The sequence below is a fragment of the Acytostelium subglobosum genome (assembly GCF_000787575.1).
Source record: "Acytostelium subglobosum LB1 DNA, scaffold: scaffold4, whole genome shotgun sequence".
NCBI classification, from domain to species: domain Eukaryota; phylum Evosea; class Eumycetozoa; order Acytosteliales; family Acytosteliaceae; genus Acytostelium; species Acytostelium subglobosum.
Window position 1 is genome coordinate 1,027,361 of NW_012236528.1, and position 22,464 is coordinate 1,049,824.

Consider the following 22,464-nt stretch of genomic DNA (forward strand, 5'->3'; position numbering starts at 1 on the left):
TTGTTCAAAAATGGCCATTTCCACTTTTTTATTCATTCACCTCTTTGATTGATTATGGGTCGCATCGCAAAGTTGGTCCATCATCTGACTCGTTGCGCCAATGATCATTGGTTACTACCACTACAATATAATGTATTGATATGCTTTGTGAGTTGGAGCTTGGATGCTTGAGAGTCATCTATTGAGCGCCATGCAACGAATCCATCAGGTCGAATGAGTAGTGCGCCAGATGTGCCAACACCAAAGTCTTTTCTATAAACGATTGGTTTGGCAAGACTCTCCAAATGGTTGGTCGATATGATTTGTAGTGGAAGTTGTTCATTCTCTGCCAATAGTTCGCGTGCCACGATCTCCCATCGACTGTCTCCAACAACAAACAATGTGCTCTTTGTGTTGTCCAGAAGATCCAATGTTGACTTGGGTTCGCCTTCTTCTTCTTGATTGTCTTGTGTTGTGACAACGACGTTCCTATGAGGGAATCGCGTTCCAGGTCGACCGACCAGGTCCAAAGAGTTGACGTCGGGCAGCTCGGTAGCGTCTTGATCATGTGTGATTGACTTTGAATTGTATCCATAGCCCAAACAGATGTATGGCAGCACTCTAAAGATGATTGTAATGTACATTCTGTAGCTAATGTCAAACAGACCCTTGGGGTCGTTCATACTCGCGGCCAGTGTGGACAGTTTGACGGCTAGTGGTCGTCGCTCAGCTTGATAAGTGTCCAACAGCGCATCGCCAGCTTCGCCTCGCAGCACAGCCGACAACTTCCAAACAATATTGTGAGAGTCTGCAATGCCAGAGTTGGCACCGAATCCGCCCCATGGTGGCATGACATGTGCAGAGTCACCGGCCAAAAAGACACGTCCGCGTCTGTATGTCTCTGCCACGCGCGCGACTGATTCCCATGGTAGTGCACCCTTCAACTCCACGTTCAATGAATCGATGCCAACTGCCGCTTTGATTAGGTTGATGCATCGGTGGCTGGAGTAGGACGCTGAAGTCTCGCCAGGCTTCATGGCCACATGCAGCACCCAAAGGTCTTTGTTGTTGATCGAGGCGAATAGGCCGCGCACGTGTTGGTTCTCTACATGACACAGACTAAACTCGCGGCCCTTGACATAGGGCGCGATGGCCGGTGCGCGGAAGTATAGGTTCATGTGCATTGATGATGCACACACAGAGTTGGTTCGTTCGATTCCAAGCATGCCGCGGATGGGACTGCGAGCGCCATCGCAGGCCAAAACGTATTGTGCGCGAATGTGACGTGTGGCGCCATCGACTGTGCTGACCAGGGTGGCAGTGACGCCTGCATCGTCCTGTTTGATGGCAGTGCACTCGGTCAAGAAGTGTTGTGTAAAGTGATCGCTTCGCTTGGTTGCCGTTGCCAGTAATAGGGGCTCGACTATATCTTGTGTACATCGAACGAATGATGAAGGACTGCCACGCTTCATCAGAACAAAGAGTGGAGCAAAGCGACGCACCAGCGCGTATGTGATCAAGCCCATTGTCGCAGAGAACCACAGACCGGGCAGAAGACGATACAGTGCATAGAACAATGTGACCAGGGTGACACCAATCGCGATGGCTCTGAGCTTGAGTGTGTGCGATGCCATCACTTGGACCAATGTCGTGCCCGAGTAGATGCCCTTGGATGGGGCCAGGTCCGATCCAGCTTCAAATATTGCATCCTCCAATCCAATACTACGCATAATCTCCATTGAACGACTATTGAAGCCACGTGCACGTGGATGTATACATGTTGAAGGATGTTTCTCGACCAACACACAATCTATACCCTGTTGCTGAAGTAACAATGCAGAGGTCAATCCTACAATACCACCTCCAACTATCAACACCTGTGTCTCCTTCTCTTCAGTATCGACACTCATCTTATTATTTGATTTGATAAGTATGTATATGTATATATGATTGAACGAATGAAGTGAATGAACGTGGTGGGCCACGTCTATTTATGTCTTTGTGGCTTCAAAGTTGGATTTCCGCTGAAGAGTCACGACTGGACCCACACACATTCGAGTCAGAGGCGGTCCACGTGGTGATTCCGTGATTGTTGTGACCCTCGCCTGCCTCGCCATCACTATCGACCAAGGGTCATTGATCAATAACAACAACACATAATCAATACATTGACTCATCATAATTGTGTCGTTTCACAAAGAGTGAATGACTGGACCATTAAGCCTTTGGCTATTTACGTGTCTTGTGCCGACAACACACAAGTTAGATAGATACTAGTACCTATTCTATTCTAGTCTTTCTGGAATCGATTCTTGTCATCCAACCTTATACCTTGCCCTGCATACCTGTCTGAATGTCTTGTCCGTACATCAAACTATCTATCTGTTGCTTACTTTTTGAAGAATGACAACGTAATCAATCAATTGATTACGTCGACATCATTGACACTGTGCAGTTAGTTTATTCAAGGTTCAAACGCATGAACTCGTTGGATATCGAGAAGCTGCCACCAGTGCGGACCAAAAAGAAGACCTGTGTAAACTTGAGTGCCTTGTCTCCATCAATCTATTGTTCATTGTCAAAGTTGTAGATGTCATTGTGTTTGTGTGTGTCAGTCTACTACTGCCTGCCTGTCTTGTCTATCTGTCTGTTTGTCTGCATGTGCTCAATCAATCAATCAATCAATCAATCAATATACATACAGAGAGATTGCCAGTGGCAAGGATCAAGATTCCATCACCTGGAGTTGGTTGAGCATCAATGCTCGTCAGTTGACGTTGGACATTTGCTGGGTTGGACTATGTGTTTGAGTTGTGTTTGTTAGGTATGTTGTTCAATCCATCAATCAATCAATCAAACAAGTGTACTTACGTTGTGGATGGCCATGATTTGCTCTACTCCTTGGGCCTTCTTTGTCTCCCATGTCAATGTCGATGTTGGGGTCTATATATGTACGCAACACAGAGGTTAGTTCATCAGATACACAACTACTCATTCAAGGACAAGTGTTACAACTACCAATCATCGATCAATCAAACACATACATAGAGGAAAGCCAACTGGTTTCTATCAGTTGAGAGCTTGTCATAGTAGTGGGCAAGGAATTGATGGCTAATATCTTGTGCGCTCATTCTTTATCTCTAAATATATATATCAATCAAACTATCTATCTATCTATCTTGTACAAGTAAGTATGTAATAAGTATCAAGTATCAAGTGAAAAGGAGCCAAACATTGGTGGGTCAACAGTCAAGATTGAACTTTTACTACATCATTCAACACACCACTTGGAACTTCATCATTGAGGTATCATTTGAATGGACTTGTCTCAAAGAATAATTATGTCATTCATTAATAACAGACTACAATATTTCCAAAAGCCTTAATAATATTAATAACAATTTTAATAACTATAATTATATATATTATCATTTGGTTCCATTTCTTTTTGATCAAAACTTGATAAATTAATCTATTAATTAACACCATCAACATGAATATAACTAATCAACTTATAAAAATTTCAAACAGATAATTAAATATGTGTCTGCACTATATTGAGATAATGATGATTAGAGGTTGGTTAGAGTACCATCATTACCATCTCGGAGTCGGCAACAACACACAACACCTATTTTTTTTTTCGTTTGTCGTTCGTGTACTCTCATCATGACAACAGCAAAACTACACACACAGATGATTATGACCTGGGAAACCCGAATGCTTGTGCACCAAGTGATGCTTCATAGTTTAGATTCATACACTACTACTCATAACATTACACACACAGACAGACAATATTTATACACATCTAAATACAAAACACAATGTTCAAGTACTCTGCCTTGCAATCGGTTGCCAGAACCTCAATCAGATACTACTCTACAGCCGTAAGTATCTCTTATATTATATATCTCTATATCAAGATATATATACAGATCAATCAATCGATCAAACGACAGGGAATCAGTCAATCACAGGAATGGAGTGTCTCACACACATCATCACATCATCACAACACATATATTATAGAACATCAAGGTCCAACATTGATCCCTGGTGATGGTATTGGACCAGAGATTTCAGACGCTGTCAAGACTATCTTTGCCGCTGCAAAGGCACCAATCGAGTGGGAGACAGTCAATGTCAACGCTCAGACTGGAGTGTCAACAGATGTGATCGAGTCGATCCGTCGCAACAAGGTCGGTCTGAAGGGCCCACTGGCCACACCCATCGGCACTGGCCATCAGTCGCTCAACCTGGCACTGCGCAAGACTTTCAACCTGTACGCCAACGTCCGTCCATGTCTATCGATCCCAGGCTTCAAGACCCGCTACGACGACGTCGACACCGTCGTCATCAGAGAGAACACCGAGGGTGAGTACTCGGGAATTGAGAACATGCCAGTCAAGGGCGTTGCCCAGAGCATCAAGGTCATCACACAGGAGGCTTCGGCTCGCGTCGCCAACTACGCCTTCCAATACGCCATTGCCCAGGGCAGAAGCAAGGTCACATGCATCCACAAGGCCAACATCATGAAGCAGTCCGACGGTCTCTTTGTCAAGACCTGCAGAGAGGTCTCCACTCGTTACCCATCAATCAAATACGAAGAGATGACCGTTGATAACAACTGCATGCAGGTATGATCATAATGGATGTGATCGATGATCGATCATGGATTACATGGATCACAATGATTGACCTTCCCTCACACACAATATATAGTTGGTCCTCAACCCATCCAAGATGGACGTCATGGTCTTGCCAAACCTTTATGGTGACATTGTCAGTGATCTGTGCGCAGGTCTGATTGGAGGATTGGGTCTCACCCCATCTGGAAACATCGGCGAGAATGGCACTGCCATCTTTGAGGCCGTCCACGGTACCGCCCCAGATATTGCTGGTCAAGGAAAGGCCAACCCAACCGCCTTGCTCCTCTCTGGAATCATGATGCTTCGTCACCTTGGTCTCGCTGACCACGCCTCCAAGATTGAGAAGGCTGTACTAACAACCATCAGTGAAGGRAAAGGTATGTTTGATCAATCATTCAATCAATCATGATCACATGATCACTAACTCAATCCAATCATGATCCATCATGATCCAATCAATCATATAGCACATCACCAAGGATTTGGGTGGCAAGTCCGGCACTGCCGATTTCACCAATGCCGTCTGCTCCAAGTTGAACTAAAGTAGTCTAATGGCTGCGCTGTTGAGTGACGGATGATGGGCCACTCTCGCATCTCATCAAGCAATCATAACAACATGCAACACTACAACTACAAATTGTTTACAAGAGTGATATAAACGTCTGATACCCTTTTTGAATCAATCAATCGATCGATCAATCACAGATATTATTATTATTATGATCATCATGATTGGAATAATGTACTTCTTGGTACCTCGGTCAGGACAATACCGGCACGAAGTCCAAGTGCTACGTTGGTGTTTGGAAACAGTATCCATTCAACTGGATTGATGACTGAGCGAAGAACACGGAACACTCTGATCGGTGATCGTGCACTTCTACTGGCCATGGCTGGTGATGTACATCCACCGCTGACGAGGGATCGCATAACTTGATCGTATGATGTGAATTGATCCAAGTTGTTGTGCCCCAGTGGCAAGGCTTTGCCCAGCTCCAGTGTGCAGCTTGAAGCATTTGTGAGCTCGCCGGTGTAGTGAGTGAATGCGCCACCAGGCTCGGTATGTAAGACTAGTGCATCCAGACCTGAGGCGTCGAGCAGATCCAGCAGCTTGGGGTTGGGAGGGGTACCAGGTACATTGAAAGGCAGGACACCAAACTGAGGAAGAAGCGATTGACGGATGGCTGTGTGCATGTCAAGATGGATACACGTAGTGCTAGTGTTGATAAAGTCGCGGACCACTGACTCTAGGAGCTGGGCACGGGCGGTCTCTTCACTAGGTTCAAACTTGGAATGGCGTCCGCCAAACATTCGGTTCATGTCTGCTTTGATGTATCTTTGGTCTGATCGCACGGCCATCGGGTTACCAATGATGGCCAACATCCTAACTGCGAGTGGTATTTGGCCATTCATGATATCGTTGACCAGACGATCGAGGAGTTCGATGGGTGCGGTCTCATTTCCATGGATACCAGCGGACAACACGACAGATTGATCCTCATGACAGTGTTGTTTGGGCGTCACCTCGACTATTCCTTCATGGAGCCAGCGCCAGGACACCAGCCCATTGGCATTCTGGCCCTCTCTGATTGCAGGTACTTCAGATGATAAAGTGCGTTGTAATAGATTAATCATCGATCATTCATTAATGATTGATTGACATCAGTCAGGTACACCAAAAAGGAGACTCGATCAAGTGGACCCAATCTTTTCACATCTTTGAAACAATGACCCACACACACACGCTCATCATCTTTAAATCTTTATAACTCACCAACTTCTACATATATATATAACTTATACTTATACTTATACTTATATTATTGCGTAGGAGTCCATCCACTGTGCCTACCTACCACCCCATTGACATCTTGGTATGTACCATCACTACAACAATACTTGTGGAACACAACTTCGACGAGTGAGTGGAGATGGAAACTTTGTCGATCATTCGTTTGTTGTGTCTAGTTCCTCTTGACGTCGTTCCACACATGATCATGGCTGTCTGGCCATCAACCACAACCCACCCACGCACATACCATGGATGGAACACATTGCATTGCTATCACAAGTATTGTATGAATGAATGGTCGAGTCTTGTCCATCATCCAACTTCAATCAACCATTCATTCATTCAATCAATCATGTTTCCTGGAGTGTTTATTGTTGTCTTCTGGCACATGGCATCCCAAAGAGGTGTCGGCTGCATCACCGTGGAAGGAAGTGTCTAGTCGACAACACATCATGTCATGTCATACATAGTGTCTTTCCCCGAACGATCACTTGACACACGAGAGATGGACGTGAGTCAAGTCAGCTGAATGTGCGCGAGCCTTGGAACTTCTTGTTGAATTTTTTGATTTTTCACACACCATACTCCCCAAAAAACACGCCTAAAACAGACACACACCCACAGAGTCACACCCACCAGCCAAACACGCATCAAACCAAACAAACTTGAACGTGATGGACGGAAACGCATATAAGGGGGTCTGACCTGCCCCGTTCGTAGCAATTGTTTGAAGGTCATCCTGTTTATGTAGAACAGAGATAGATATATATATACATACATAACTCTCTGGATCTCTGTATCTCTCTATATCTTTGGTAATTGTTTATCCATACCATTTTTGGATTCCATTCATTCATTCATTCATCCACCACACTCACACTCACCAACATTCACCAATGCGCATCTGCAACGACGAATATGGAAATGTTTGTGTCTGGTGATCATGTGCCGTAACATACTTCCACTACAACTTCCATTGCAACTTCCACAACTTCCACCTGTTGCCAACCTGTTGCCAACCAACTTCCACCATACTTCCACACGTGTCATCTCACGACTTGTTCCATGACTCTTAACAAATTATAATTTGTTACAACACCCAACTAACATTAATCATTCATCCATCCATCCATCCAAAGAGTTAGTTGCCTTGGTACCTTGGATACACGGACACGACTCAATCAAAGAAAGAAAAGAAGAAGTAGAGGAAGTAGAAGTATAAGAAGAAGAAGAAGATATATTCGAGATGGACACACGCTCACGTTCAGTTCGCCTTAATAATAAGAAGAAGGCTGGCGTGACAGAGTCACCCTCGCCACCAGCTGCTGCCTCAACAACAACATCCACACATACTTCTCCAAATGCCACCAATTTCGTGGCAACTGCTGCAACTCCATCAGTAGACAACACCGTTGATGTTGAGATGGACACCGACAACACACATGCCAACGCTACAACTACTACGACCGCGACCACAAATACTACCAATACAAACAAGAGGAATCGCAGGGGTGTGAAGTTGTCAGAGCAGCAACAGCCATCAGAGAGCGATGGAGATACAGGAGCGATTGGTTCACAACAATCTGAGGAGGACAACAATGTCAGCGGAGACTCGACGATCGAGCCAGACACCGCCTCGGCTACGACCACCGGCGACCAACAGTTAGACGAGCAGCTCAGTCCAAGACAGGCGGCAGCGGATGCCAAACGTGGAGGAAGAGCAGGAGTAAGTACAAGTACAAGGTACCAGATATGCACGCGCAGTCCACGAGACTAACACACGCATCCACACTACAGAGACGTGGAAGACAGAAGCCTCCTCCACCTCCACAGCAGAAGAAGAAGGATAACAATACAGAGACAACTGAACAGGTGGAGCAGACAAAGGAGGATAATACCGAGCAGAATGCAGAGGCATCAGAGTCGATGGAGACAGTAGAACAAATAGGTGCCGAGGAGAGAAAGGAGCAGGAGCAGGATCAAGTTCCACATGATTTGGAGTCGCCACAACTCAAGAGACAGCCTAAGAAGCCAAGAAAGTATATGGACGAGGATGGTGATATAGGCGAGCCCAGACATCCAAAGATGGCCAGTCGAAAGAAGGCTGCCCAAGAGGCTCAAGCACAACAGGCTGCGCAACAACAACAGCAACAAGAGGAAGAAGGGGATCAGACACCCGCCACCACATCCACTACAACGACAACGACGACGACTACGACGTCGACAGCACCAGCAACAACAGCAGCGGCAGAGTCCACAACCACGACCACGGAACAACCAATAATTGGAGGAAATGAGGATGAAGAGATGACTGAGCAGTCCGAGGATAAAGAGAACAAGTTGTTCAAGAAGAGTCTGTCATACAGCCTGGAGGTCAGGCCATGTTGGTACGCCGGTTGCACCAAGGCCGATCGCTCCCTCAAGCTCCTGCGTCCACTACTCTTCCCAACATGCAAGACCCATGCCATCCGGTCCGAGAGCAAGCTATACGAAGCACTTGGTAAAGGAGTAAGTTCAATCCATCCATCCCCATCGATCCATACATGTCGAGCTAACAACCATCTAACTCTCTTTCTCACACCCTTTAGTTCTTCATCGAGGAGAAGGGCAACAAGGACACTGTATGTGGCATCTGTGGTGAGGCCAAGTCATTGAATCATTGCGCCAATGAAGATTGTGCCTTTGGCTTCTGTGATAGCTGCACAGAACTGTTGGTTCAGAAGTATGGCAACAAGCCAGGACAGCCAAAGTGGGTGTGCTGGGTATGCCTGTCGTCCAAGAACCGTGGCAAGCTTCGTGAGCGCACGAGATGGGTCCAAGAGATGATCGCCCAGCCAATGGAGTCGCTGCCGCCACGCAAGACGCGCGGACCCAAGGCCAGCCATTCGGCCATGGCACCCACACAGACCGTCTCTCAGATGCTGCAACAACAGCAGTTACAGTTGCAAGGCACACAGGCCCCGATGGTCGAGGACCCCGCTATGTACGGCCCGGGCAAGAGAAAGAAGAAACAGACTGGCGGCGACTCGGAACAGATGGTGCTGCGCAGTGGACGCAAGCGTGGACAGGCTGGCGACTCGGCCACATCGGGCGGCGACTCAGACTCACAGGACGCTTTCCAGTACCACTCGATCCTGTCACCTGAGCGCGACCCAGAGACCTCTGTGGACTTCTTCATCGACCAGAGCTTCAGCTCGATCAAGTTCTTCAACTCACTGATCACCAACCCAAGCGCAGAGACAGCCGAGCAGTTCAATGGCCTCGTGGCGACGATCAGCCGTCTGCGCACTATCCGTTGGTCGAACGACTACTCCATGGTGTGGCGTGAGATCGAGGAGCTGGGCCTGATGTTCAAGCGCAACCTGGCCTCTGCTCAGACTCTCCTACAGATGCAGCAGGAGCTCAAGCGCATGGACGACAATGCCATCGTTGCGCCCTCCAACGACGACACACGCAACGTTCCAATACAGCGCGCCATCGAGCAGGTCTTTGAGCACCATCAAATGTCGACAATGATCGAGAAGCTCTGCACGGCCGCACGCAACGTGCTGGTCATCGCCATCGACACGGCGCACAAGACCATTGAGGAGATACACCACAACTTTGAGGTGGACGTCGAGCGCGACAAGCACAACGAGGTGATCGTGTCGCACGAGCTGAACGCGATGGATGACAAGCTCAAGAAGACAGCCGGCGAGCTGCAGCAACTCAAGCAGCAAGAGGACCAGCTGGTCGAGGAGATCTCCAAGGTGCGCAGCGCGCTCTCCAACTTTGACGCGGTGCGCGACTCCATCACCAAGCGCAGCAACGACCTGCGTATCGAGGCGCTGCTCTCCAAGAACACAGTGGCCGAGCGCACGATGGACATCAACAGTCGACAGAGCTCAATCGAGAGCGAGATTGGCGCATTCAACGCCATGATCTCGTTGATCGAGGGCGTCTACTGGGGCCACGAGTACTTCTACTCGACAGAGATTGGCGAGTGCGAGAAGAGGATCAGCGACAAACTGCTTGAAGTCAATCAGCGCATCGACCTCCACAACAACGATATCCCACTGGCCTTTGCCTTGGACGCCCCCGCATCTCTGTTACATGGTGGCGAGATTGAGAACAACAACAACAACAACAACACTGTCTCGACTACAACAACAACAACGACGACAACTCTGGACAAACCACCACAACCAGCAACAGCATCATATAAGACACTGTTCATATATCATACTTCGTGCATGGAGCACATTGTTCCGGGCTTCCATCTTGAGAAGCCGGACCGCATTCGAGTTGCCATCGACACGATCACCGACTTTAAGAACAGGTATCCAGAGGTGGTCGAGATCTACAGCACACCACCCGAGGTCGACATGCGTTATGTGATGGCCGTGCACGACGCACACTACATCAAGAAGCTCGAGACCCAGCTGCCGTCCGAGAACTCCACCTACGAGACACATCTCGAGTCGGACCAGACGGGCGCGATGATCGCCGTCTCTCAGAAGCAGGACGACGAAGGAGAGATCTACGACACTTTCCTCAGTCACCGCTCAATGAAGGCCGCCCTCCGCGCATCGGGTGCCGTGTGCGCTGCAGTCGACGCCGTCACCAAGCTCGGCTACCACCACACATTCTGCGCAATCCGTCCTCCCGGCCATCATGCCGGCCGCTTTGGCCGCACAAGCGACGCTCCCTCCCAAGGCTACTGCCTGATCAACAACGTGGCCATTGGCGCCAAGTATGCCTCACTGACGTCGGGCTACTCCCGTATTGCCGTCGTCGACTTTGACGTGCATCACGGCAACGGCACACAAGAGATTCTGAGCGGTGACGACAACTTCCTATTCATATCGATCCACGTGTGCGACGAGAAGCGCTACTTCTACCCGGGTACGGGCAGAGATGTTGGTGACCTCCGCGACGACGGCACCTACGATGGCAACGTGCTCAACGTTGGCCTCAAGATCAACAGTGGCTCAGCGACATTCCTGCAGGCATTCACCAAGAAGATCATCCCGCGTCTCGAGGCCTACAGGCCACAGCTGATCTTTATCAGTGCTGGATTTGACGGCCACAAGGACGACCCAACCAACGGACTGAAGCTTGGCGAGGAGGACTACTACACAGTGACCAACATGATCAAGGCTGTGGCGGCCAAGCACTCACGTGGACGTGTCATCTCGGTGCTCGAGGGAGGCTATGGTATTGAGAAGGGTAATTCCCTGCAGAGATGTCTGAACTCACATCTTCGCGCCTTGGTCGAGGATCCAAGCAGCAGCGAGCCGATCTACACACAGGCAGGCGATCTGGTTGTTGGTAGCAAGATGTCCAAGACCTCCAATGGCAAGGAACTGGGCAAGCAGGGCATGGATACTCCAGACAGTGGTGCACTCTCTCCAAGGGATGATATTGCTTTGGACTTGGATACATTTGTTGCTCAACAAAAGGAGCAGGATCAGGATCAAGATGATCAAGACATTGACAGTGCCACTCCAACAGCAGCAGCAGAACCAACAACAACAATATCAACATCATCTACTTCATCATCATCAAACAATGATCAACAACCAGGACAGGATACAAACAACAACAATGATCCACTGGAAACAACATCAAAACCATCAACGACAACAACAAGTACAACGACAACTGTAAATATAGTAAATCATAAAGAAGATGATGAAGATGCCACCGATGCAACAACGAAGACAGCAATGCAAGGCACTCAAGACCAGACCATCACCAAGACCACAGTCAATGACGAAGTCACTGACAATGGAATGTAAGGCTAAACGAATAAAGCATGCTTTTGTTGTGTGAACCTCCTACAGGACTGCAAACGAATCACATTCCACTACTTGATGGACCGATCATGGTCACGACATGTCGTGATGTCATACCTTGAAACTCATTCGTCGGTATGTATGTGGATGGTGGGGGTGGTCATCTGATCACTTTTGACAGGCCTGGGGGCAATCAACCAAGTAGGGGTTGTTTGATTGATCAATCAAAAACATCGTCTTTACATTCATTCATCCATCATTTATTCAGTTTTTCATACATATAGATATAGATAATAATACAACAGATACACTACACTTATACATACCCACCTACACAGACATACATACAGACAAGAGAAGAATGCAAAAGTCATCGACTTCGGCAACGACTGGATCATCATTCTTTGGATCAAAGGGATCGAGTTCAAAGGATACTGTAAAGATACAATATAATATAAGGATTAATAGGATTGAAGGTCTACCAAGGACATCAAAGAGTACTGTTTGGGTATCATGGAAACGTGGCAAGAAGCCAGACAATCATGGCGAATCAAAGCATTGTGTGGCTAAAGATGGTACGGCCATCATCGATCATCCATTCACTATCAATGCCTCGTTGCTCAAAGATAAGAAGGGACTGTACCAGCCCAAGAAGATAAAGTTCTCAATCACAGAGGACAAGGAGAAGGATCCCAAAGATAAAGACAAGGGCAAGAAGACCAGCTCATTACTAGGCACCGTCGAGGTGGACCTTTCTCAATATGCCGAGAGCAAGACTGAGCGATCAAGGACATTCCCAATCAATGACAAGTCAAAGGCCACCGCAAACCTATCTGTATGTTTGATCACATCACTCCCCCCTAAACCCCATGGAACCATCCCACTCACTCAATCAATCAATCAATCAACCACAGGTATCATTCCAATCATCATTACTTAAAGTGAATGGAAAGAGTTTGATCAAGACTGAGGACCCTCTACAGAAGGAGATATTGGCGGGACTGGGAAAACAGGCGATACAAGTTGATGGCAGCGAGTATTTCTTAAAGACAGAGCCAGATATGAGTGATCCAGAAGCAACCGACTTCAATCTGACAAGCGACCATGACTCGGAGGGCGAAGGCGATGAGGAGGATGAGGTCGCCAGCTTTGAGGACGATGCCGCCTCTGCATCATCAGTGTCATCACTCAAACAAGCCGACTCGAGTCCTCTGCACAAGGACCATGCCAAGCCAGAGTCCACGAGCAGCACTGCCGCCACAAGCATCTCGACGACACCACGTGTCGCCAGCAAGGAGCCAAAGGATGAGACACCAGAGACCAAGCTGAGGAAGTACAAGAAGAAGGTCAAGACGCTCAAGAGCGACCTGGAGAAGACAAATGTGTCAGTGTCGCGTCTGACCAAGGACCGCGACGAGAAGATGGAGGAGGTCAAGCGCATGCTCAACGACATGGAGCGTATCAGGGAGCGATCAAAGTCGATTGGCGACAACGTCATTGGAGAGTACACAACAAAGATCGACACATTGACTGCACAGGTGACCACATTGCAATCGGACAACAAGGAGCTGATCGAGCAGCTGCGCATCCAGAAGAAGCAGAACTCCAAAGAGATGAACGACATTGCCACGATGCAGAGTCAGATGATCACAATCAACTCGGAGAAGAGGAAGCTGGAGGAGCGCATCAAGGAGTTGGAGGGATTGCTCATCAACGAGATGAAGGAGGACTCGCGGAAACAGCCCGCCGTGGTCCAGCAGCCGGACGCCACCGCAGCACTCAAACAGATCATCGCGCAACTCGAACAAAGTTTGAATGCCGCCAACGAGAAGAACCTGCTGCAACAGAGTGAGGCCCGCAAGGAGGCAGAGAGAGCCAAGACGCAGCACGAGGAAGAGTTGGCAGCAATGAGGGCCAAGTTTGCCGAGGCTGAGGAGGGCCACAAAAAGGCTTTGACGGATTTGGCAGCGAATGAACAATCCGTGGTCAGCCAAGTCAGTGGTCTCAATACGGAGATTGATCGTGTCCGATCACAGGTCAACTCATTGATGCAGCTGGACATGGACAACCAGGACAAGATCAGTGCGCTCACAGAACAAGCCGCGGATGCCACCACAAAGAATGATGAGCTGGAGAAGGTCAAAGAGCAGTTGGAATCACAGATCAAGTTGTTGAATCAACAGATTGATGAACTGCGAGGTACTGGTCATACAGTCGATGAGCAAGCCACAATCATACACGCAATGGAGAGCAATTTGATGGAACTACGACAAGTCAACCAATCTCTAAAGTCTGAGTTACAATCAATCAAGGACCAAGCAGTGGAGGACAAGAAAGACAATGATAACCTTCAATCAGATGTCAAGTTCCTGGAAAATCAATCAAGAGAATACCGGGACTCCGTTGACAACCTTCAATCAGAGATCAAACAACTCAATGATCAAGCAAGTGAGTACCAGGACACCATTGGAAGTCTTCAATCAGAGATCCAATCACTCAAGGATCAAGCAAGCGAGCACCAGAGCACCATTGGAAACCTGCAAGCAGAGATCCAATCACTCAAGGAACAATCAGACTCTAATGTCCAACAAGCAAGCGCATCAGCCAGCACACTGATCCAATCACTCAAGGACCAAGTGGACAAGGAGAAGAAGGAGAGGACCAATCTACAAGAAATTGTGCAATCACTCAGGGACCAAGCAGAGGAGGATAGGAGCGAGGCCCAATCACTCAATGATCAAGTCGAAAGATACAAGAGGACGATTGGAGATCATCAAGATGAAGCAATGCATGCAAGACAGAGGATGAATGAGTTGAGTGGCCAACTCAAGGGTATGAAGAAGGAGCTAAGCGATGCTAATGAGCGAGTGGTATCACTCGAGACCGAGCTTGATGAGGCCAAACAACAGCAAGAGCAACAAGGCAGCAGCAACAACAACAGTGACAGCGATGAAGAGGATATTGATGAGCTTAAGGAAAGGATAGAGAAGTACAAGGGAAAGATCAAGGATCTGAAGCAGGAGCTAGAGGAGAAGGAGGAAGAACTCATCGAGAACAAGATCAAGTATGAAGACTCAGTCCAAAGCCTCACTGAACAATCCACCACTATTACCAACAACGATGACAACAAAAACAACAACAACAACAACAACCACCAAAACAATGAAGAAATGGATCGACTCAATGGCCAGGTACAAGTGCAACAGGCCACCATTGATGAGCTGAACGAGGGTATTCGTGCAATGGAGGTGCGACTCAACAATGCAACCAAGGACTCTGATCATGTCAAACAGCAGTTGCAACAGGCCAAGACAGAGTTGATCAAGTACAAAGAGGACAACTCACGCATTGAGTTGGAGGATCTTCAGAACATCGAACGAAGTATCTACTGGCCCGAGCTCGACTTTGACCGTAATGATGCTCCACACAGCGGAATCAGTGTTTGGCAGTTGATCGATTCCATTGGAGGTGTATCCAAGCCAGACAACAAGAGGATACTGTCCAAGATCACAAACGCCCTGGAGAAGTCATTTGTGGTATGTGTCCAAAAGTTTAGTGATTGATTGAGTGATTGGAATAGTTCCAGTGATGACTAACAAACTCTCCACACAACAGAGATCAGGTGTTGATTGTAAAGTAATATGTTACTGGTTCTCAACCATTGTCCATTTGTTACAGAAGCTACAACAGAGTGTATGATATAACTTTATTCACCATAATCCATGTGTATGGATTGACACTAACTCTCTTATCATTTCCAAATTAGGCACTGATACCACAATCAGCTGATCCGACTATATCTGGCATTGAGATCTTTGTAACAATGTTTGTAACACCATCTCAAGAGTCTGGTGGATCATTCGTCCGTGATCTACAATCACTCAATCTCAATATATACAGCAAACTAATATCCATCATTGAGTCTGTAAGTATCCCGATTCAATCACTCAATCAATTCCTGACCCTAACCTTATATCCAATGTCCAAAGAAACTGGAGAAGTTATTGTTACCATCAATCTTTGTTCCAGATAGTATTATACTTGAAAGCCAGAAGGCTGCTTCAAAGTTATCGCCATCAACATCAAAGCCCACTCACTCAATCAACAAGTTGTTGGCATTCTTGGACTCTATCATCTGTTTCCTTGAGGAAGGCAGAGTCTGTTCAAAGATCGCAAGTCAACTGTTAAAGTATGTTACATTATTCCAAAGCCTTGGCACCATGACCATGATTGACTTACACACAACAACAACAAACAACAGCCAAGTATTCTACTTTATCAATGCACAGATAACAAACAACTTCTTACAGAATCCACATGTGTGCCGTGCTACGATGGGATTCAAGGTGAAGATGGGAGTGTCGCGACTAAAGGAATGGTGTTCCACCACCAACTACAAGTCAATCAGTGATCAGTTGGACTCATCATTGGAAGCTGCCAACCTATTCGTCCTGGACAAGTCGATATTTGTTGATGTTGAGGCTATCAAGCCCATCTTCCAGAAGCTCAACCTGCTCCAGATCAAGAAGCTGTTGGAGAGCTTCGAGCCCGATGACCTGTCGCCCGATCCCCTGCCAGCCCAGCTCCAAAAGGTGCTTCGTGATGGATGGACACGTACATCCGCGCCAACCAATGGTCCATTATTAATTGATGTATCCAAAAAGTTGAAGATATAATGAATGTATATATATGTATCTGTATCTAGTATCTGTCTTGTATTATATTATATTATTATATCTGTTTGTTGGTACTCTCTATTCATTCCATTCATTCAATGTATGTACATCCTTTTGTTCGTTCTTCTTGCTTCCATCCTTCTATTCCTTGCCTGCCTTGCCTTGATCTGTTCAACAACATTGTTGTGCATATGATATTGTCCCAAATGGGGAACACAGCAGACCTTAGAGATTGCTGTGTGGAATGCCGACGCGATCTGCCATGTGGCGCACATAGTCCAGGTCCTTCTTGGCGATTGGGATGTCAAATCCTTCGTCATAGACCTTGGACGACTCCACAATGGACAGTGCGTAAGGCTTCAGTGTGTTACAGAGCTCGGAGATGGCCTCGCTCAGTGCCAATGCCTTGCCACCCGAGAGATAGTTCCAGTTTCTAAAGAAGCCAAAGTCCTGCTCGATGTTGGACATGGCGTACAACTTGATCAGATCATTGAGTACATGCTTGGTGATTGGATCAGAGCACTTCTGGATCATCCTGTGACTGATCTCAATCATGTGGAGATGTATATAGCTCTTGGACATGTCAACAATGTGTGTCACTATGTTTGATTATATGATTATGTTAGTGCATCATTCCTTGGCGACAGGATGGGACTCCAAAGACTACTTACAGCTTGCGTTCCAACTCTCCATGAAGGTCATGCCCTTGCCCTTGCAGATGTTGAGATGATCGATGACCACTGATCTCATCCTCTCGAACCTGTAGATGAAGGCTTGATGATGGAAGTCGTTGGAGAGCAGGTAGGGCATAGAACGGTAGTGGGTGTGGATGGGGTTGGACGTGGCCAGGAAGCTCTGTACCTCCTTCATGATGTAACCTTCATGCCGTGGTTCTTGTACCAGTTCTTGTACTCCTTCAACAGGAACTTGGCCAGCTGCTGGTAGAGCACATTGCCATCGCCCTCTGCCGTCTGGAACACGTCCAGCTCGCCACGGAAGTAGCCAAAGTAGTTGTACGAGGATATACCATTGCCACCACAGAGCACACGGAGCTTGGACAGGCCGGTTGAGCAAGTCTCTGTTACCATTGCCTTGACTCCACTGACCACAGCATGATACTCCTCTGTCTTCTCCTCAGACTGGCGTGATTCCAACAGATTCTCAATGACCCAATTCCTGCTAAACTCAAAGGCAATGTTTGTGGCCAGCATTGGTAGCAACACTCTATGATGAGTTGCATAATCAATGATCACTTTGATTTAATGAATATGTTAGTATTTGATTGAATGTGAATGAATGAAAGTGATAACTTACAACTCTCTTCCTTGCCCTTGTCTCCAAACTGACGTCGACTAAAGGCATATCTGATGGCAGTCTTGAGTCCAGCATTCATAACGAATAGTGGACCACAGATATATAGTAGTCTGCCAAAGACAAGTTGGGAAATGGTAATTTGGAATAGTTTGCCAGGTGAGGCAATCTTGGTAAGGTACTCTCCATCGGGAGTGATAGTTGCGAACCTGTTCAACAAGTTCTCCACTGGTACCCTGCAGTTCTTGAACCTGATCCAAGCATTATCAATACCATTCCAACCAATCTTGTGACCACAATCACCAAGTTGAATACCAGGATATAGTTCCATGGTCTTTGGATCACGAATTGGAACGACAACGACATGAACACCCTTGTCTTCACCCTTGTAGATCAACTTTGTGAACAATACAACATGAGTTCCAAACACTAAAAGATTGATTATTGATATATGTTAGTGATCCAATCAATCAATCAATCAATCAATCTAAGTTATACATACTGGATACATTTCCAATCCAAAACTTTGTACTGGATAATGATGGGGAGTTGATTACCAACTCCTTTGTGAGACCGTCGTAGGAGGTGGAGGTCTCGATTTGACGGACGTTGGATCCATGCCCCATCTCAGTCATGGCAAAGCCACCGACAATGTTGAACTTGTTGATGTCGTCAAAGTACTTCTTGTGATGATACTCTGTGCCCACCTCCATGATCGTGCCACCAAACAGTTGGAAGTGGATCACCATCTTGGCCACGGTGGAGAAGTCCACGTGCGTGAACAACGTGAACAAGAATCCCAAGAACTTCTTTGGATCATCCTTTACGTCCTCCACTCTAAACCTATTCAACTTGCACACTGCCTTCACCGTCTCATTCGTCAACCTCTTATGCTCTGTCGAATGAACATCAAACATATGATGATATTTGATATTCGCTTCATTCATCGCATTATGAAGATCTTGTGCATTCTGGTAGGGCAAGGGTTAATCATTCGTTCATTCAATCAATCAATCAATCAATCAAAGTGATCATACATTCATATTGTCCTTCAGTGCATCATAACGGAGATTGAATAATAGATTGACATCTATAGTTGGCAAGAAGTTCTTTGAATCCATTTCCCTTTTTCTTTGTCTTTATGTATTGTGATGGATTGATCGTTGGACTCAGTCAAGTCTGTCAAGTCAGTCAAGTAAGTCAACTAAATATTAATAATAATAAATGTATAATATATGTATGTATATAATAATAATAATAATATTTGTATCTTTATCTGTTTGAAATTTAGGATAATGACATTGTCCTGTTTGTCTAAGACTAGGTGTGAGCTCACTCCACTTCAAACTCATCAGTAATCACAAGAGAGATGGCAACACTAATGTACTTATTAGGATGTATTACTAACACACTGATACACTCACACACACAATATTCATTTAAAACATAAGTGTAGCTAGCTTTGCTTGCTTGTTCATCCCATCCATCTCCTTCACACGAATGAAGGGAGGGCTGTGTGTATGTAGACCATTGACCAGTTCAATCACACACACACACACTACTAATCGGCTCAAACTACTTTGTCTATCTTCCCTGGGGGGCTAAACAAACCTTAACTTGGACAAAGGCCTTAAAGTCCTCTACATACTGTGTTCAATTCGTCTATCAATCAATTCAATTCAATTCAATTCAATTCAATTCAATTCAATTCAATTTAATGATGACCTGATCATTGGGTAAACCCGACACACATACAAACGTCGGATATAGTAATGGGTTGTGATCATATGCCAGACCAGAGTCTATAACCCAATCTAATTTTTATTTCAACCAGATCGCGTGTTAATTGATCAGTATCCAAATATGGAACATAATGATCTCGAATCTGTAGCCATCATCATCATTTATAATTTTGGTAAGATGTGACAACTTGTCTGTGTGAATGACTTGGTGAGTCTTTAAGAAGCCGTGACCCCTCACCCCTGAGATCTTGAACAAGTCACTTCATTCATTTCACAAACTCAACTCAACTCAACTCTCTACTTATATTTAAGTATAAAGATAGATAGATAGAGATACAATGAGTCAACCAATACAACCACCTCAACAGTCGACGACGACTCAGCAGGTGTTGCCACCTCAACAACAACAACAACAACAACCCAAACAACAACAAAAGAAGATTAATGGAGTTGTAAATGATAGAGAGTTTGAGATACAGAGAGTTAGAAATAGATTCATCAATCATGAGGTCAAGAAGATGGATAGGAATCAATCGAGGATCAATGCTCCACAGAGGTCTACGTCTGATACAGAGTCAGAGTCAGACTCGGAGCACTTTTTGAAGCAGCCACATCATCATCATCAGCATCACCATCATCATCAGCAACAACAACTCCAAGCCAACAGAGCTGCCAACCTTGCCAACAATGGTACAAGACCAATCAATAACAATATGTCTGTTCCAGTCAAGGTCGCACCAGTACCACAACAACAACAGTCAGGCAAGGATGAGACCACAACTACAACAACAACAACACCAACAACAAAGACAGTAGTGACATCTGCAACATTGGAGGGATGGGCAACAACATCTAACCTGCCTAGGGAGGCAGGTCTGTATGCACTTCGTCCATCACTGCTGAGCAGTGAGTCCACCGGTGCCAGCTACCGAGGCTTCCTCAACCTGCTCGTACTCTTGATGATCCTTGCCTCATTCCGTCTGGTCATCCTCAATCATCTCACCTATGGTATACGCATTGACCTTGGTCTGCTCGCTGTGTCTGAGTGGCACAGATGGCCAGGCGCAATGATCACCTTGGGTAAGTGTGTCCCAACTACATCACATCAAGCTTGATCGATCAACACTGACTCATACATACCTCACATCGATCAGGTCTCAACTTCTTCATTGTGATGGCCCTCTTCATTGAGTTGGCCGCGGCCAAGAACGTACTACCAACATCGATATGCTACTACCTGAGGATCATGAACTGCACTGGTGTTGTAGTGATACCAAGTTGGTCGATCATTGAATTCTCACCCAATCCAGCATCTGGCATCATCGTCATGATACTGGTATGCTGTGTGAGCATGAAGCTCATCTCCTATCACTATGAGAACAACAAACAACGTCACATGCATCTTGGCAGTCTAAAGTTTGATGACAAGGCCGACAAGTCTGTCTATCCAAACAATCTATCATTCGGTGGTATGTCTCAATCAATCTTTCAATCATCCGAATCCATCAATCACTCACTCATTCAATCAATCAATCACATCATCGCAGGCGTTTACTGGTTCATGTTGGTACCAACATTGGTTTATCAGCTGAGCTATCCAAGATCTCCAAGGATTAGAAAGTCATTCCTTCTCAGGAGAATGACCGAGGCTGTATGTATACATAGTTGGGTCATCTTGACACATGTACTAACAAGCCACTCCATCACTTAAGGTATTCCTGTCCGCGTTGATATTCTGGATGGTTGAGCAATACATGGTACCATTAGTCGAGAACAGTGTTAGACCAATGGAGCAGAATGACTTGGTCAGGATCATCGAGAGGATCATGAAGTTGTCCGTATGTATCTCTCACATCCACTCGCTCCACTCAATCAATCAGCTTACTCACTTACTGACATACTTAATCCTCAATCACTCAATCAATTAGCTTCCAAACCTCTACGTATGGCTGCTAGGCTTCTACGTGTTCTTCCACCTCTATTTGAACATTTGCGCAGAGATCACTCGCTTTGGAGACAGGGAGTTCTACAGAGACTGGTGGAATAGCACTGGACTGGACTACTTCTGGAGGACATGGAACATGCCCGTGCATCACTGGATGGTGGTGCTGATCTACACACCAATGCGTCGCAGAGGCTGGTCGCGCAACTGGGGCTACTTCATGTGCTTCTTTGTGTCGGCCATCTTCCACGAGCTGGTCATCAGCATACCGTTCCACTCGCTCAAGATGTGGGGCTTCCTTGGCATCATGAGTCAGATGGTGCTGATCGCCCTGACCAAGAACGCCATGAGTGGCAAGAACATTGGCAACATCATCTTCTGGTTCAGCATCGTCTTGGGTCAGCCTCTGATCGTCCTGCTCTACTATCGCAACTTCATTGTCGAGCATCCACATCTCTATCCAAAGACACTTGGGCCACTGTCCGAGTCTCCATAAAGTGGGACAACCCCTATCCTCCATATGAATTGAACATGTAGTGAGGGTGATTGATTGATTAATTGAGCGATTGGAATAGTTCCACTGATTGATTGAG

At 46.4% G+C, this 22,464-nt stretch overlaps 9 protein-coding genes across 9 annotated transcripts; 4 read left to right on the plus strand and 5 right to left on the minus strand.

Annotated features, from left to right (window-relative positions):
* Window positions 1-104: 104 nt before the first annotated feature.
* SAMD00019534_025720 (hypothetical protein) lies at window positions 105-1,889 on the minus strand (the record flags this gene model as incomplete). Its single annotated transcript, XM_012901870.1, has 1 exon — window positions 105-1,889. The coding sequence occupies one exon, from the start codon at window positions 1,887-1,889 to the stop codon at window positions 105-107; it is 1,785 nt and encodes a 594-aa protein (XP_012757324.1).
* Window positions 1,890-2,439: 550 nt separating this feature from the next.
* SAMD00019534_025730 (hypothetical protein) lies at window positions 2,440-3,110 on the minus strand (the record flags this gene model as incomplete). Its single annotated transcript, XM_012901871.1, has 4 exons — window positions 2,440-2,544; window positions 2,682-2,777; window positions 2,851-2,922; window positions 3,024-3,110. The coding sequence occupies 4 exons, from the start codon at window positions 3,108-3,110 to the stop codon at window positions 2,440-2,442; spliced, it is 360 nt and encodes a 119-aa protein (XP_012757325.1).
* A 696-nt stretch (window positions 3,111-3,806) lies between these two features.
* Window positions 3,807-5,173, plus strand: SAMD00019534_025740 (hypothetical protein; the record flags this gene model as incomplete). Its single annotated transcript, XM_012901872.1, has 4 exons — window positions 3,807-3,873; window positions 4,012-4,619; window positions 4,705-4,764; window positions 5,099-5,173. The coding sequence occupies 4 exons, from the start codon at window positions 3,807-3,809 to the stop codon at window positions 5,171-5,173; spliced, it is 810 nt and encodes a 269-aa protein (XP_012757326.1).
* Window positions 5,174-5,357: 184 nt separating this feature from the next.
* SAMD00019534_025750 (hypothetical protein) lies at window positions 5,358-6,266 on the minus strand (the record flags this gene model as incomplete). The annotated part of the gene is made up of 1 exon (XM_012901873.1): window positions 5,358-6,266. The coding sequence occupies one exon, from the start codon at window positions 6,264-6,266 to the stop codon at window positions 5,358-5,360; it is 909 nt and encodes a 302-aa protein (XP_012757327.1).
* A 1,403-nt stretch (window positions 6,267-7,669) lies between these two features.
* SAMD00019534_025760 (hypothetical protein) lies at window positions 7,670-12,203 on the plus strand (the record flags this gene model as incomplete). The annotated part of the gene is made up of 3 exons (XM_012901874.1): window positions 7,670-8,149; window positions 8,221-8,931; window positions 9,012-12,203. The coding sequence occupies 3 exons, from the start codon at window positions 7,670-7,672 to the stop codon at window positions 12,201-12,203; spliced, it is 4,383 nt and encodes a 1,460-aa protein (XP_012757328.1).
* A 358-nt stretch (window positions 12,204-12,561) lies between these two features.
* SAMD00019534_025770 (hypothetical protein) lies at window positions 12,562-16,876 on the plus strand (the record flags this gene model as incomplete). The annotated part of the gene is made up of 7 exons (XM_012901875.1): window positions 12,562-13,035; window positions 13,115-15,736; window positions 15,816-15,893; window positions 15,967-16,025; window positions 16,101-16,125; window positions 16,190-16,389; window positions 16,462-16,876. 7 exons carry the CDS (start codon window positions 12,562-12,564, stop codon window positions 16,874-16,876), a joined length of 3,873 nt encoding a protein of 1,290 aa, XP_012757329.1.
* A 225-nt stretch (window positions 16,877-17,101) lies between these two features.
* Window positions 17,102-17,686, minus strand: SAMD00019534_025780 (hypothetical protein; the record flags this gene model as incomplete). Its single annotated transcript, XM_012901876.1, has 2 exons — window positions 17,102-17,475; window positions 17,548-17,686. 2 exons carry the CDS (start codon window positions 17,684-17,686, stop codon window positions 17,102-17,104), a joined length of 513 nt encoding a protein of 170 aa, XP_012757330.1.
* A 59-nt stretch (window positions 17,687-17,745) lies between these two features.
* Window positions 17,746-19,308, minus strand: SAMD00019534_025790 (hypothetical protein; the record flags this gene model as incomplete). The annotated part of the gene is made up of 4 exons (XM_012901877.1): window positions 17,746-18,128; window positions 18,191-18,616; window positions 18,690-19,158; window positions 19,225-19,308. Coding segments are annotated over 4 exons (1,362 nt in total), but the record flags the coding sequence as incomplete, so codon positions are not given.
* Window positions 19,309-20,267: 959 nt separating this feature from the next.
* SAMD00019534_025800 (hypothetical protein) lies at window positions 20,268-22,367 on the plus strand (the record flags this gene model as incomplete). Its single annotated transcript, XM_012901878.1, has 5 exons — window positions 20,268-21,009; window positions 21,084-21,398; window positions 21,477-21,580; window positions 21,642-21,767; window positions 21,858-22,367. The coding sequence occupies 5 exons, from the start codon at window positions 20,268-20,270 to the stop codon at window positions 22,365-22,367; spliced, it is 1,797 nt and encodes a 598-aa protein (XP_012757332.1).
* Window positions 22,368-22,464: the final 97 nt, after the last annotated feature.